Source organism: Pocillopora verrucosa, chromosome 14, assembly GCF_036669915.1.
Source record: "Pocillopora verrucosa isolate sample1 chromosome 14, ASM3666991v2, whole genome shotgun sequence".
NCBI classification, from domain to species: domain Eukaryota; kingdom Metazoa; phylum Cnidaria; class Anthozoa; order Scleractinia; family Pocilloporidae; genus Pocillopora; species Pocillopora verrucosa.
Window position 1 is genome coordinate 12,816,548 of NC_089325.1, and position 17,291 is coordinate 12,833,838.

The following is a 17,291-nucleotide window of genomic DNA, read 5'->3' on the forward strand; positions in this document are numbered from 1 at the left end:
CTAATTTTCGCACGGTAAGAGGCAACTTATCAAGGACTATTTACCTCTTCACTGTCAAAGTGCTATATCAAGTCCCAACGATATTACCTCAAGCAATAAATTCTTGAGAAAAGCAGAAGTAGTTACAATTTTCTTTTTCGATTCAATAAATAGAAAAAGAAAAAGTGTACCTTTCGCTAGCACCATATTTTTTCACTGTGATAACTTAACCATTCATAAGAAACTTTGAGATATGCAGTTGATCTATAATTAAAATGTTATTGTTATGAAATTCTGGCCACTATAAAAACGTACATGGCTGAAGATACTTTTCACACGACCATCACCAGACAGAAAGTGTTTATTCAAGCTTACTTGAAATTTAGGCTTCTTAGAGTCTCCTTCCAACTTCATCAGCCATTCGATTGTGTCGTGCAGTTTTTTTGCGATCTTTCGGCCTAATAAGACGTTAGCAAATTTCAATTCGGCTAAGAAATAATGCGAATTCGGTGTGAGTCATACATACACTTTGACTTACGTAACAAAGCTTTTTGTTCAATCTGAGTTTATCTAGGCGCCTTGGTATGGACCAATTATGTCAGAATCTCTTTTGCTAAAAGAACCTATTGACCAGCTCAGGGCAGCAGAACTGTAATGATGGAGACAGGTGGTCAAGTCTTTTTCTTACAGAGAACATGGAAAATAGTAAATACAACCAGACGCGGTAGATTAGCCAGCCGAATAGTAGTGCATGTGTTCTGGAAAGGATGACATGAAGTTAGTACAATAATGTGAACTTGAAGGTGCCTGTATAATGTGACGATAGGTTTTCGCGCCCAAACTGGTACACGGAGATCTACTTCGAGTGAGCTTATACGGACGTCAAGGATAAGACAATCTTTGGTTCCACAGTACTTTTATTCTAGGTCAGGCCAACAAGCGACATGACCTCTAGCATACTCAAGTTTGTAATCATCAAATCTGTACAAGGTACTTGCTTAAGAACTAACTGGTGTGAGGTGCTATTGTCACACAAATCTCAATATTTCAATAAGGACACAAAGGAGCGGAAAAAGGTCTCTTTGAAGTTAAACGAAAACTACTTAAATATTCCATCTGTTTCTACGACGGAAAGAATCTCAAAATTAAAAAAGACGGATGCAATAAACTCTAGGCCATTAAAAATAGGAAACTTAGGTGCGAATTTACAGCTCTGGTATAGAAAACAATACCTGTCTTACTTGCAGCAGCGCAGCTTAGGAAATAAAAACGGAAAAGCAATTAAAAGTTTCTGCTTATCTATGCAAGGTTGGTTTGGAAACCATCGCATGAAAAGAAATTAAATTTACGAGTATAAACTCAGCTGCTAACTACCATGAAAACCAATGTTTCCAGAAAGACCATTAACAATTATATTTATCTTAAAAAACCATGTAATAAATAACAAAAGCGCCGACAAGCAGGTGCGTATGATGAAAGCGAGTAACAACAAAAATCTATTCCAAAAGCTACTGTGGTTTTTGTACATTTTTTGATTTACTAAAACAAAAGGACTGGAAATGGTTAAATGTAAAAGTTTACGAATAAATATGTTCCGAATAACACACACGGAAAAACTCTAATTACTGCGATTGGAAGCAATTGTTCGTTCGACATGTCGCTGGAGGAAAGAACAGAAATTTAGAATCCATGCAGACTGAGCCAATTCTACTTTACGAGCAAGATTCTTTCCAGATCCTACCATCCTCGTAAAGATAGGGACCTAAGTCCCATATAAATTGCTTATGTTCCTTTTTTTGTCGGCAAACTTTCCTCTCATCCTGCGTGCACTCGGTACATATGAACTGGCGAGTATCCCCCTGCCACGAATGAGCAAACGTGCAACGATCGATATCGTGAAGCTGGGAACTAGGATTTGTATGAGTGTTGCACTCCTTAGATTTAAACGCTCCAAGAACCCACGCCCCATGATGAAGCCTTCCTTTGTGATCAATCCCCTTTGGCCGAAATTTGCGCTTCTTTTGACCCTGTTTCCCCGTGACAGTTTTAAGTTTGCTGACTGTTTGGGACATAGACGGCTCAGCCACGGATGGATTGGTTTGACATCTTGCTGATTCCTGTCCTCCTTTATCTACCCCGTATTTAACGGCGGTTGCATACGAAGGTGAGGCTGTTTCGGCGGACACAATCTGAAATTCTGTAGCTGCAACTCCCGGAAGCGTCGCAGGAGAAGCTTCTGATTTTGCCTTAGAGGGCATGCTGGTAAGTACAACACGAGGTTCTTCCTTCATCAAGACTGAATTTCTCCGCGCACTGCTGACTGTTTGGGACATAGACGGCTCAGCCACGGATGGATTGGTTTGACATCTTGCTGATTCCTGTCCTCCTTTATCTACCCCGTATTTAACGGCGGTTGCATACGAAAGTGAGGCTGTTTCGGCGGACACAATCTGAAATTCTGTAGCTGCAACTCCCGGAAGCGTCGCAGGAGAAACTTCTAATTTTGCCTTAAAGGGCATGCTGGTAAGTACAACACGAGGTTCTTCCTTCATCAAGACTGAATTTCTCCGCGCACCGCTCTTTAAGTCAGTCGTTTTGTCGCCATCTTGATTAACGGTCAAAGAAACACTATTACAATTGGCGTTTGATCCTCCTGTCGACAGCTCATTCATCTGCTTCTTCTCCTCCAAGTTTCCATTCATAGCAGAATAAGTGTCTTCGTCTATTGGATCGAATGCATAGGGACCAGTCACGGAAAATCCAATATAAAACCATAAGTTGTCCCTGCTTGGCTTCGGGTAGAGCATATCGTCAAAGCGAAGCTTTATTCCATGATAAATAATGATACCCTTAGCTTCTTTTTGACCTCTTACACGCAAGAGTACGTCGGAGACTTCTTTGCTTCTCCAGAACTGAGTCTTGGTCTTCCACTTATTCTCCAGAGTGGGGAACCTTTGACTACTTACAATGGCGGAAAGGCCCTTTCCCTTTCCAAGGAAGTATTCAGCCCCCGAATACCGAACTTTCCAATTGGGTTTCTCTTGAGCAATCCGACGACATTCTTTAACAGATGCTAATGTTTTAAGATCATACGGTGCCAAACTGCCATTCGGTATGGGAAAATGGATCATGAAATTGAACAGGTGTGCCCAATGTGAGCCTGGAAACCTTTGTACCCAGTTTTGGACAACATCATCGAGCTCTTTCACCGGGGGTTTTTCCTCATTTCGCAGTCGAAGGCAGGCCCTCGAAAAAATCACTATGTCATCGTGACTCCCATGATCCTTCAAGCATACTGGCTTAAGAAGATGATAAATCGACGAAACTACTTCATCATCAAGGTTAGACCATCCACTATACGATGTCTCGCGTCGCTTAAAAAGAGTATCTTGCACTATCTGAGGAATGAGGTCAGGTGCGTCTTTCAGGTCTGGCGACAAAGGCGATTCAACATCCACTAGCCTGCTTCTGTCAAATCCAGTAATCTCGTAGAATTGTCGCCGCAACTTGCAAGCTCTTATTCTTGCACTGCTTATAACACTCATTTCATTATCATCATACGTAGTTAACTGCCGGTATTTGACATCTCCAAAGAGTTTGTTCAGTAGGTCCAGAGTTGTTCGACTAAGACTCTGAACGTAGTTGTGGTCACCTGGTAAAAGTACTTCTTTCATCTCTTTAGGAATCTCTCCACTCTCTAAATAACTTGAAAAAAGGCCGCTGTCGAGAAGAAAGCATGGTAAGCCCTTCACAATTTTTAACAGCAATACGATCACTTGAATTTTCCCGATCATTGAGTAGTAGTTGAGGGACATCATCATTTTGATTGCTTGATCATACACTTCCAGCGCCTGACGACATGTGTAGATGACATCGGGAAGGTGAGACACGAGATTTTTACCATCTTGATCGTTGTAATCTCTCAGTTGTAAGACGTAGAGAACGCCTTTTGTCACATAATGATGACTGTAGCTTGGTTGCTGGTTGATAGAAATATCAACAGCAATGTGCGCTGCTTCAATGCCAGTGTTGGGTCTAGATAATCTGACGTCTCCCACTTTACTTTCTTCCATGACACTGTAAAGGAGCTCATGCAGGTTATCGGTTCTTTTAAGTTCTTCAGACCGCATCTCATAGCCCATGAATCTTGCCAGCTGTTGCCAGGCGTATGCTTTATACTCAGTTTGGTTGGCCTTCTGGCAGGTCGTAATAAGAAATTCTAAAGTTTTTCGATTGCCATCATCTTGTCCCTGTATGTCTAATATCAAGGGGGAGTACCTCGTGCGAACTTCATAAAACCCGAAGAGATCAGTTTCAATATCTGAACTAATAATGTCGTCATCTGTTCCTCCTATTTGCGAAAGGCAAACTGGTTCGGAAATTCTCTTCCGACTTAAGAAAATCTGAAATAGCTGCTGTCTCAAAAATTTGTTCACATAGGCCATTCCTCCCTCTGCGTTTTCCAAAAGTAGAAGAGCAATAACTTCAACATTCATTCTTGACTTGACAACTTCACTTACTAGGTAATGTGCAGGTTGCCAACCGTTATACCCATGGGTATCGTCGAATCCTTGAAGGAGAAGTCCTCCAAAAAGGTCATGAATGAGATCTTTTCTTTGATGCTCTTCCTCGCCATCATTGCTCTCTTTGATAAGCAAATCAACCACAAGGGGATGGGGCAAGATATAGCGACTAGTACTGTAGTAGCGAAGAAAGCAGCAGAAGTTGAGGACCTTTTCGTGTACTGAACGGGAACTTCCCAGGATAGCCAAAGTACTATTGACGTGATTCTTGAGCCGTTCCTCTATCTTGTCGTAATCTCTTCCAAAAAGCTCCAACCCAAACCAAATAAATCGCTTTTCGCGCTCAAGGACTTCTTCGCAATTCTTCCTCTTCTCGCTATCTTTTGTGATATTAATCAAGATGTTCTTCACAAGCTGCATTTCTGTCTCATCCAGTTGTTTCAGGGGCGTAATTTCAAAATCTGAATCAGGGACTGACTCTTCAATGGGAACGGTGGAGAGTATGACACATTTTGTCTCCATTGATGTTAGAACCTTCGACAAACGTTGAGTGTCGATCTGAGGAAAATTGTCGATAAGTACCAGAGCCGGAGGTGAATAATTACATTTCATCTTTTCGTAACCTTTACTTTGAAGTTCTCTGATTTGAAACTCGGTACTTGCTGTGATAGCCTTGACAACTGCACAACGGAAAACCTTCCGCTTTTTCCACAAAATTCTCCGACACAGAGTCGTTGCACCAGATCCCGGTTCGTAGGGGACAGTCACAGTCTGAACGTAGCAATTACGATCACCTCTTGCTTCTCTAAGGGAATTTAGGGCTTGGTCAATCTTTCGAGTTATTTCCTCCTCTAAGGTCCTCTCGATGCTGTGGTCATAAAACAGATTTACTTGGTTACACTGGCCACCTTTGTAAAAGGCATCTCTCACTTTTTCGATGTCCTCAGACAAACGAGGCAATCGATCCTGAGGCTCGGGATAGTAGACTTCAAGATCAACCCAGGAGTTGATAACTTTGTTGAGAATATCTTTAAGGCCAGTGATATGGGGAAGCTTTGTGGTAGCACCTTTTTCTTGAAACTCAAGAGGCCCAACCATCTCTTTAACAATTTCTTTTAGTAGATCCCACGATATCCCGGTGATGGAACATTCTCTAAGTTGTTTTCTCACCAGAGGCGACCTTGAAGCCTTGATAAAAGCATCAGCAACCAGTTTGTTTTCGCTTATAATGGTGACAGATTTGCTAGCAATCTCCTCACCAAGTATGCTGAAGCAGCTTTCTGCGATATCCGACATTTCGAGAACGGCATTTTCTGCAAATCCAAGAAAAACAAATATCAGTCGTCCAGAGGGAAAACTTTGCTTGTAGGCAGTTAGGGCTCGGTACAAGCAGTCTTTTGAACATGTGATCCAGTCTTCCTCTTCCATTCTATCTGGCTGTTTTAAAATCCACGTGGTCCATCTCAACGAAAGGGGACAATCCTTGTCACCAATGGAACTTGGGGACACATCCTTAAAGTCGTGGAGGGTCTTGACGTTTGCACGCGCGCCGTCTCCCACCTCGTTGCAAGAGAAGTATAAGCCATCTTCTTTTGAGGTAGCATCGAACAGATCGAATACGGCCACCCAAGGAATGTTTTGCAAAAAGGATAACTTTGAAGTCCTTCTGTGCTCTGGAGGCAGCTTGTTGGCAACAAGAATGTAGTGATACTCTTGAAAATTAAGGTCACGTAAACGCTCTCTGACTATCGTGCTGAACTTCTGGAGGTCACCATCATTAGTGTTCAGACCTGAAATCGATTATTGCGGCATTTTTGTTCAAAAAATCTTTATTTGTTTATTTATCATATATATATATATATATATATATATATATATATATATAAATATATAGGAAGTCTGCAAGTCGATTTTCGCGTGGAACAGTGCTCAATACGTTGAAGCAGAGCAGAATAAATATTATGAGAGGAAAAAAGGACGCAACTACATTTGTACAAAATGTAACAACAAAATGTAGTTGCGTCCTTTTTTCCTCTCATAATATTTATATATATATATATATATATATGTGTGCGTGTGTGTGTGTGTGTGTGTGTTTTTTTTTTTGGGGGGGGAGGCTGATACAATATCAACTTAAGGGGGTACATGGTCTTATGAGCAATTTTCACAACTGACGGGTATCCACAGAAATAAGTATGGGGACCAAAAAACTGATTTCAAAGGTAACAAGCGCAACTGATGATAATTTTTGATTCATTCTTTTTTTAGCGATTGAAGTAAATTACATTTACAAACTAGTGCACAAACAATGGCACTTTTGCACTTTGTGCGCTGTATCCTGCAATAAAGAGTCATGCACTTCCTAAGTTCGAAAACGAACAAAGAACACTTTTGCAAGACTACTTTTAACTGAGTCTCAAAGTGGCAGATTTAAAATCATTTATGCACAAAGCCAAATGTTACTAAAGGTGTTTAGGCGAAGCCACTTACCATCAGAAGTTAAACCACTGACTCCTGAAAGGAGAAGAATGAAACAAGTTAAATGATGGACTGTACTTTTGCAGACCACAATCTGATCATCGGAAAACGTTAACTACTGCGACAAACTGCTGTCCTTTACCATTGCTTACATAGTGATGATAACAACCGCTATCCGATCAACAGATTGCGGGTCTCGGATAAGATTTGTAGCTTTTTTTGTCTTTTTTTTTAACTATCTCAGGCTATCTCAAGAAATAACTTACGTACCACATTTGATATCCCGTTTCCATTCCTTGTACTTTTTAGTCAAGGGGTCTCGTATTTGCCATTTCACTTCATTTGGCTTAACACAGCAAGATGCGCCGTTGGTACGAATTGCAGCTTCCACACACTCGTCTTTTACTTTGAAAAAGTCTCGCAAACCCGTTTTGCCAGTGCAGTCCCTGCTCTCTCTCTTTTCGCTCCAAACTTTGTAGTAGTATACATTTTCTTTACAATAAAGAAAGTTTCGAGCCACCTCGATTTCTATGACATAAAGATCAATTGAATTCTCCGTGCTCTTAACAGGGATGAAGTAGATATTGATACAATTTTGTTCCCCGCCTTTCTGAAGCGGCCTATCTTCGCTTTTTATGTGGTGGTCAAGAACATCTTGGAAGGCTGTTATGATATGGTCTTTCATTTTCTCAACGTTAAGTCCAATAATTTCTCCATGTTGGAACTTCGAGCCTTGTTCTTGAGAGTCTCCCACTCCGAAATATATTATACCTTTCCTATCAGCATTTAAGCAGCCACAAATGAACTTTTTTGCCTTCTCCATTACTTTCCATCTGAGTGACCAAGGGCTGGCACCTACTAGAGACTTAAATTCTACCTCTCTGTCTTCATGACCATCTAAAACAGAGCCTTGTTGATAGAAGAAATCATCCTCTACTTTAGCTCCGAATTTCCTCCGTTTACCTGGATCAAAGAAGAAAAAGAATTGTAAGAGTTAAGCAATCGTGTCATGCATCATCTTTCTTCCAATAAATACTCTTTACCGCCCGACGGGTATCTCGGGCAAAGCTTGCATTAGAGAGAAATTAGAATCTACCCAAAGTTTGTTTTAATTGACACAATACCTGGATGTCGATAACGCGGGCGAGCCACCGTGCCGAGAAACTGAAATAGATACTTTGGACGGATAGCTCTCTTCATGTTTAACACAATGAGCCATCGCTTTAAAGGTAAGGAGTTATTTTTTTCTTCCTGAGTCGGCCATAATCAGAAGATACACTTTAAACTACATTACAGCATCTACCATGTTATCAGTTGTCACTCTATTCTCATTTGATAGTCAAGTTAGACTGTGGTCTATATAGTGTGCAGTTTTAATGTATTAATAAGCCCTTTTCCTCTTCTCGACCCATCAACGTTTGAAACATTCTGGAAGAAGACTGCAGAATTTCAGCGATGAAACTAGCTTCAAATAACCAAAGGCTGGCAGCAAATCATTTTTTTCAAATTTTTTTCCTGGGCCTACTCACATTTTTGGGCCATCTCCTCTGATCTTACAGCTGCGATTTCATCTGCGTTACTCGTCTCTGTTGTTTCACCATGTTGTTGGATTGGCGGCAAATCGTCATTTTGTGGCATTGTTGAGTTCGAACCCACTAGTGCGGACGAAAAGGTAACAATAGCAGTATCTGCATAGTCGCTGCAAAGGCTCAATTTACCTGCAGCTTTTTCGATGCTAGGGCTTAGTTTATCGGCAGATTGTGTTATGGTTGGCGTGGGTAAACTATTGATGATTTTATCAGATCCATTGGTCATTTCGCTCTTCTCCAGCCTTGATTCCTCTAGCGTACTAAAACAATTGTCCTCTATCCCAAAACAGAGAAGAGAAATTTTGTATCAAACGATGCTATAGAGTACAACCCCAAATAAGGAGCACAAAAAACAAATGTACCTTGTTATGAAAATACCATTACTGTTGTATAAAAAGAAATGTATAAATTATTCACAAAATATATCAATGAAAAACTTCTATGCTAAAATCATATTAGTTTAAAATCACGTACCCTTCGAAAGAGCTTTCTGGCTCTCCTGTCCTTTGAATCGGTTCACGCTGTCTTGAGAATCACATACCATATCCTTTAGTTGATGGTTTTCAGGGATACCGCCAGTGATTCCATTTGGATGACAGTGGATATAAATACCATCTTTTTTGCTATGAAGCATGTTTTCTCCGGTCGATTTTGTGGAAAATACTCCTTCTTCGTCTATTTTCAGCGCTGGTTTGTCTTTTTCGGAGTTCTTTTCATCTTCTAAAGGTCTCTTTGTTTCTTGATTCACAAAATCTATGAATGTAAACGAGGATTTATGTTTCTTGCCACCTGCCCTATTACCCGATCGCCCAAAGAGGACCAGCAGTATGAAGTCGAAATGTTACGATTCACCTCAGAAACAAACTAATCGTGAGAGAAACAATGGCACTAAATTCATTGTGCTAGTGCCTTCATCACAATGAATAACCATAAAACTTTTGCATTTATTTGTATTCATCGCGTTTTTGCGAAATGAAGTCTTTGACCTGAATGGGCCTCGTGCTCGAATAGAAATGTACTATACTTCAATTAACTTCATTTCAGTTTTGATAGTCTCCCGACATAACTCCTGGGCATGTTGGTATCTAATAATTCATACCTTCTTCGTCTTATCACCTAACTCACACCGTAAGGGTACATTCAAATTCTTGTCAATCTCTTGCTTTAGATTTCAGCCAGGCGCTCAGCTTTAATTGATGCTTAAAACGGTCCTTTTTGACTTGAATTACCTCTAGAATCCATACCTTGATCGGGTTCCTCAGTTGTAGGTGGTTGGTCTGGACTATCTTCAATTGCCATTGAAGCATTGGCTGTTCTGAATAAATTCTTCACGCCTTCTTTGGTGCTCTGCTCTTCATTTCCACACATAACATACAAAGTAGTGTCATATGTCGTATTTTGGTGTTGATTTGTCCCTTCGCAAGAAACCAAATAAACACGTTAACCCAATAGTTACATTTCTTTCTATTTTTACCGGCTTGTTCTTTTAAGCGAGCGATATATATTGGCTGGTAAATTGACTTATATCTTTTCCAACGTTTTGCTAATGACACTGAAGTTCATCATGTATGATTCGTGTTAACTGTAGAAGCATTTTAGGCTTGCTTGTAGATAATGAATCCTTAGGGGGCTACTATGCTATTTAGGATTTTGTAAGTTATGCGGCATAGGGTAAAATATGGACTGAACCATTTTTTGGACCATTTTTTTGGACCATTTTATAGGGGGGAAGCACACCATTAGTATTCAGGGAGGGGTGGGATGCAGTCTACTAGTACTGAGCGAGGGGTGGAAGGCAGAGTGTTATTACTCAGGGAGGGGTGAGAGAAGGACTATTGCTAGGCAGGGAGAGGTGAGAGGTGGATGTAATAGTAAACACTACTTGTTAATGGAGCTTTTACTCGATCGTACAAATTATCTTCATCGGTTTTTCGACTGACTTTTTGAATGTTCTTCATTTTTGTCGTCCTGCGAAAGCGAAACTGCCACGTGAACACTGGACTTTGATTTCTATTGAAAATATCGCGTTTTAGATCCTCTACTGTTGAGTTATGCCTGTGCCTTTTGAGTCGACATGTGTACCATTAGTTGCTTCACGTTTCTTTACAGTATGTAATTACTAAATTTATCTATCTTCCTTTTGTCATTCATCTTATCAGACGAGATCACGGAATTTCCGGTCCTAAGCCCATAACTTAGCAGCATATGGAATTCACGAGCGCTTTTGCAATTTCAACGTTTATACTTTTACTATATGAAATAATCAGCAAACGATTCCGAAGAGGAATCCATATTCTCGAATCGAGCAAAAGCACTGCTGTACTTGTAGTATGGGAAAGCGCAAATATCGATTTCATCTGTTTCGCAAACAAAGGAGTTAATCACCAACACCGGAAATAGCGACCATGCATTCCTCGCGACTCCCTCACGTTTGTTTTCCAATTTGCTCGGGCCGCTGCCAATCACTTCTTGTGTAAAAATCTACGTAACCTGCCAAGTGGAAGTACGGTGGCTACTGTTGCTTGCCGATATTTTCCATCGGCAAAACGTAGAAGTCAGTAAATGTGACCAATTCTGTCCGGAAAATTTTATTGTCTGGAACTTGGATATGTCAGGAGAGTTTCATTGACAGCTGGATTAATTACACCCCATGTTGTGAAACCATTATGAAGACATCGCGCTTTACTTCGCTTTTTTTGTCACATACAAAAAGGTAAACGTGAGGCAACAGAAAGATGATTCACGCTAACCCGTCGGTATCACTTAGCACTGGCACAAATCGACCTAGCAGGGACGAATTTTGTCGGCGGTGCGTTTGAAAATTTATCCGCCTCAAAAAATTGTCGAGTCACGACAAACCATCCGCACCTGTAAAGTGTTGGTAATGACAAAAAATTTGTCTATATTAACAATTTTGTCGCTAGTGCGGATAGGTACATAGTCACATACAAAAAGGGAAACGTGAGGCAACTGAAAGATGATTCACGAGTATCACTTAGCACTGGCACAAGTTGATCAAACAGGCACACGCATGACTTAACAGTGGAAGATGGCGATATTTTCAATAACAATTATAGTCCAGTGTTTAAGTGCCAGTTTCGCATTCGCATGACAAGAATGAAATAAACGCTACGACCCAGCACAAAAATTTTGACATACTAATGGTCGGTCGAAAAACCGCTCAAAACAATTTGTATGATTCAATGAACACTCCATAATTAGTAGTAGTTACTCATACATAAACCTCCCACCCCTCCCTGCGTACTGATGGCTCGTCCTCCACCCCTCCCTCAGTAACAACAGTCTGCCTACCAACCCTCCCTGAATGCTGATAGACTGCATCCCACCGACCCCTAAGTGCTAATGGTCAGCCTCCCCCCCCCCAAAAAAAAATGGTCCAAAAAATGGTCCAGTCCATATTTTACCCTCTGCCTAGGGGCGTAGGGTAAAATATGGACTATTTTTTTTATAGGGGGGAGGCAGAACATTACTTCTTAGGGATGGGTGGGATGCAGTCTCTCAGTTCTCAGGGAGGGATGGTAGGCAGACTGTTGCTACTAGTGGAGAAAGAAGTACTAGTACGCAGGGAGGGGTGGGAAGTTAATATAATGGTAACTGCTACTGATTTATGGAGTGTTCATTGAATCATACAAATTATTTTGAGCGGCTTTTCGACTGATTATTTGTATGTCAAAATTTTGCGCTGGGCCGTAGCGTTTCTTTAATCTTTTGTAATGCGAATGCTAAACTGGCACTTAAACACTGGATTATAATTGTCATTGAAAATATCACCAATTCCATTCCTGTTTTCGATCCTACACTATTAAGATATGCGTTGTGCCTGTTAGGTCGACTTGTGCCAATGCAAAGTGATACCGACGGGTTAGCATGAATCATCTTTCAGTTGCCTCACGTTTCCCTTTAGCATGTGACAAAAAAAGCGAAGGAAAGCGCGATGTCTTTATAATGGTTTCACAACACGGGATGCAGTTAATCCAGCTGTCAATGAAACTCGCCTGACATATCCAAGCTCCAGATAATAAAATTTTCCGGGCAGAATCGGTCACATTTACTGACTTCTAGGTTTTGCCGACGGAAAATATCGGTAAGCAACAGTAGCCACTGTACTTCCACTTAGCAAGTTACGTAGGTTTTTACACAAGAAGTGATTGGCAGCGGCCCGAGCAAATTGGAAAACAAACGTACGAGAGTCGCGAGGAATGCCTGGTCGCTATTTCCGGAGTGGGTGATTAACTCCTTTGTTTGCGAAACAGATAAAATCGATATTTGCGCTTTCCCATCTTTCCCATATTACATGTAAAGCAGTGCTTTTGCACGATACGATGATATGGATTCCTCTTCGAAATCGTTTGCAGATTATTTTATGTCCCAGTGTTTACGTGGCAGTTTCGCGTTCGCGTGACGACAAAAATGAAGAACATTCAAAAAGTTAGTCGAAAAACCGATGGAGATAATTTGTACGATCGAGTAAAAGCTCCATTAACAAGTAGTGTTCACTATTACATCCACCTCCCACCTCTCCCTGCTTAGCAATAGTCCTTCTCTCACCCCTCCCTGAGTAATAACACTCTGCCTTCAACCCCTCTGTACCAGTAGGCTGCATCCCACCCCTCCCTGAGTACTAATGGTGTGCTTCCCCCCTATAAAATGGTCCAAAAAATGGTCCAAAAAATAGTCCAAAAAATGGTCTAAAAAATGGTCCCAAAAATGGTCCAAAAAAATGGTCCAGTCGATATTTTACCCTATGCCGAGTTATGCAAGAGCCACTCGAAGGTGTCTCCTTCAACTTTGCTTTTGTGTTTATTCACTACTGTATTTTCCTTATGATGATGTAACACTCGCTGTATCCTGCATCAATAAACGAGATGCCCGTTCCTAATGCTGTGTTTGTGTTTATTAACATTAGTTACAAAATATTTCATAATCGCTTCAGTGTGATTAGAGTATAAGTTAACCTTTGTGTTACATTATCATATCGTGATCAGGAACTTACCAAACCGAAAATGTGTGATATACATTTAGGGCACACGAGACAGGCTATTTTTACAGAATAAGTGCAGAACACTTAAGTACTTCAAAGCTGTATCACGCAAAAAGGCCAGCTTAGAGAAGATGTAGCCGCTTGGTCAAGTTACGCGCGGATACGCGACTACGCGCAAGCGCGGATCTTCACGACGAAAGCCCATGAGGTCAAAAGTGAAGCCATTGTCATGTTTATCAATGAAGTGGCACGTCTCCTTTTCAGGAATGGCTATTAATCAAGTACTTAGCGAGTAATCAAGAACTTAGCGGTCGATGAGTAAAGCTGTTAGTTTCATTCTCAGGAAGCAGTTGTGCTTCACTAAAGGGCAAGTGAAATATTTCGCGGATAATCAACGGGGAGTTGATAAAAGATTAAAAAACTAACCTAAAGAAACCTTTGGAAAGCTGATGCTTTTAAGGTTAGCCTTTTGTTAGAGCATAGTCTTGGTAGCTGGTGGTCTTGTGGGCGCTTTGAAGAATTGAGCAACGCAAGCGTAAAAACGAAAATTTAAACTTCCAGAGGGTTGGTTGAAAAATAGTAGAGGAAACCTTTTTACACTCGAAACTTCGCTGCTCTCTTTTGGGTCCCCGCCGCCATAACTTTCATCAAGTGCAAAAAGAAAAAAAAAAACGCCAGCTACGCAGGCTATTGGATCGTTTGGACCTCATCAGCTGATTGAGACTCGCAGCATGCGGTCGAAATTTTGCAGTCTACATAGGAAGTGACTACATCGGAGACAAGTAATAAACATTTCATAATTATTACGAAGTCAAAATCCTGTTCTTTTGACAGTGCTTACCCAAAGTTCTATGTCGGTGGGTGTAGGTAGAGATAGCGTAAACAATAGTTGAGATTTTGAGGCCTTTCTAGCGAGTCTAGAAAATAGTTCTACAACTGTCCAAAAGCTCTTTCATGCTGGTTGTCATGTGCTTTAATTTATTATTAGTTTCTTTTATTTTTTCGAGCGTCTTATTTTCTGCGTGATTATCATCATTGCCAGAACCTTCGATAAGGACATCTACATTTAAAGTAGAAGCTTCGATAAAAATCCAAAAGCAAGAGCAAACCGTGTCATATCAAGCCAAAAGGTTGATAAAGTATAATAGTATCTTATGAGTAAGAGTTCCATATATCATAATTTTGACATCAGCTATCAGGTGCAGAGGTCAAAATTATGTTATTAGTGCTAAGCAGTAGTAGTGGTATGAAAACACAATATGTAATAAAAAATTCCTCGTCGAAGCTCATTTTAAGGCCGTGAAATACGAAAATAAAAACTGGAAAAAAAATCAAAAAGAGAAATATAAGCGTTGTCTCTCGATGTGGTCAGTTCAGATGTGGATCGTAGACCCCCGCCGTCGTATCAGAACAAACCAACAACACCGGACACCGCGCACTCTAGAACGAAGTAAAGTAAAAGAAGCAATTCACTTTAAACTTCAATTTAACAACATCAACAGGGACAGTGGAATTGAAATCCGAGAAGTCTAGATGCAGACGATCAAAAAAACGCAACAGCAGGGAGCCGTGCGGCAGCGGACCACAGAGGGAAACGGATCAGAAAGATGTACCAATCACAGCCGTGGAATTCCATCTAATAACGGCTGAGCACCACTTACTCGACCTCATCGCCGGAAGAAAACTAGCAGCGTGCAGTCGAAATATCGCAATCTACATCCGAAGTGACCACATTGTGAGACAAACGAGTATATTTCTCTTTTGAAGTGTTATTTACCGATGAATATACACAACCTATTTTTGGAAAAAACATTTTGATACTTAAATTCATCTTTACCAGGCTATTTTTGAAACATTCTGTGCGAATAACACCCTCTAAAGAGTATCCAGAGAGTTCCACAAATTTAGTAGCTTTCAAAAACATCCTATCATCAAAAAAAAACTTTTTTGAAATACCTTCCTTAAAGACTTCAAAGCGCGCATCGGTCTTTGTGTTTTCGCACGCTTTCTGCTCCCCTGCATCCTGCTTGGATTTCAGCCACTGACTGGTTACAAACTCTTCAGTATCATTGGAAGGAGAGTCTTGAATAACAACTCCTTCTTTCATCATCAAAGTTTTAATGCTTAAATTCCTGTTCCCGTTCTGCACTTCGGAGATGTCATCTTCGTCTAAGGTTAAATTAGCACTCTTTTCTCGGTCCTCTGAAAAGACAAAATTATGCAGCCATGGTTGAGCCAGAAAAGCATCGAATTCAACTGATTGCAACCATGTTCTCTTTCTCCCTTAAAGCTAGAACCCAAAAGGCTATTCAATAGATAATGAAAGACTCAGGCCTAGTTCAGACGACGTACTTCTGCCGTGGCGAACTTAATTGTAATTAGGTTCGGCTATAGCACGGCGGAACCACGGCTCTGATTCACACGGAATTAAGTTCGGCACGTCAGAAGCACGGCGTCTGAACTGGGTCTCATTTAACTTTAGTTTACAGTTAATTAAATTGGGAAACAGAATGTAAATTTAATTTCTCCATAAGAATAAAACGATGAAATCTGGTTTCAGTTTATGCCACTAAATATTTCTAAGGTTAATCCTAAACTTACCACATCGGTGTATTTCAGGGCTCACAATCTTGCTTTCAGCCTTGACCCCTTTATTTATGTTAGAAGTTTTATCTTTCAATTGCTCCTTTTCCACATTTAATGAATTATCTGGAAATTCGAAAGAAACGTCTAAAGTTGGATTTGGTTCGCCCAAAGAAGAGTATGTTTCACACATGTCCTTCTTGTCATCGTGTGTTGATTCGCACTTGTAAAGTCCCGGAGAACTGCTGGTCCTGTGGATGAAAACTTGTTCCTCCTCTTTACCTGCAAGGTATTGAATCTCATTTGGTGTGTTAAAACTCTTACTTTCCTCAGTTTGATTTTTGGAGGCACGTTTACTACCCCAAGACCCGTCTTTTGCAACAATTTTCACAGTGCTTCCACCAATGTTTTTGCTTTCCTTTTGGCTATTGATTGACGTTGTTTCTGTCAAGGAAACGGTGGCCGAAAAAAATCATAACTAGTAGTATCTCACTCCAAAAGAAAAATGGTGTCCTGGAACTAAAGAAAAAACTAAAAAATCGTGACTGTTAAAACTGCGAAACGCTCGGGAACTTAATCCCAAACAAATTACAAAACCTTCTAAAAGTCATTTGAGAACAACATAAAACACATTATGCCTGCCAAGATACAGCGCATAACGTTTCGTGTTACTTCCCGGTCGAGATGGATCTTGTAGAGTTAAGAATGTAAGGTAAATATACTGGGGAATACAACCCTGGGTTAACCGTGCTTCGATTCCCAAACGCGATACAAATCAAGGCTGAAAAATTAAAACTGAAATTTGCTGACTTCAAGTGATGCTCTACGACATTCAGACGACTCTATGGACCGGTAGATATTATTTTTTTAGTGTTAATAAGTCCTAAAAGCATATTTCAATCGAAGAATTTGTGCTAAATCCTATAGCTTCAGAATTTCAGAGCGTTGCTTAATTTTCTGGCCGTGAAGTTTAGTAAACAACGATTCGAGCATGGAGAATTTATTATGTGGGTTTCATTCCGCGTTCGTTTTTCGCTTCTAAAAAAATCGAGCTCTTCTCTGAAAAAATTTTTGCTCTCGAAATTTTCCTTAAGTATTCCTGGCTTCAATTTTATTGGAACTGAACGCGTACATTTG

The 17,291-nt window shown here is 40.5% G+C and overlaps 1 protein-coding gene across 2 annotated transcripts in view; it reads right to left on the reverse strand.

Moving 5' to 3' along the window:
- Positions 1-896: 896 nt before the first annotated feature.
- LOC131782409 (sterile alpha motif domain-containing protein 9-like) overlaps positions 897-17,291 on the reverse strand; it is a 31,140-nt gene continuing 14,745 nt past the window's right edge. For both annotated transcript variants that reach the window (XM_066160965.1, XM_066160964.1), the window contains 8 exons: positions 16,173-16,436; positions 15,528-15,773; positions 9,814-9,984; positions 9,044-9,322; positions 8,510-8,845; positions 7,251-7,943; positions 6,993-7,016; positions 897-6,292 (listed from right to left, as the gene is read on the reverse strand). In XM_066160965.1, the coding sequence (XP_066017062.1) occupies positions 1,692-6,292; positions 6,993-7,016; positions 7,251-7,943; positions 8,510-8,845; positions 9,044-9,322; positions 9,814-9,984; positions 15,528-15,773; positions 16,173-16,436 (6,614 nt within the window). In that variant the 3' untranslated portion in view covers positions 897-1,691. The remainder of the gene's footprint in view (positions 6,293-6,992; positions 7,017-7,250; positions 7,944-8,509; positions 8,846-9,043; positions 9,323-9,813; positions 9,985-15,527; positions 15,774-16,172; positions 16,437-17,291) is intronic.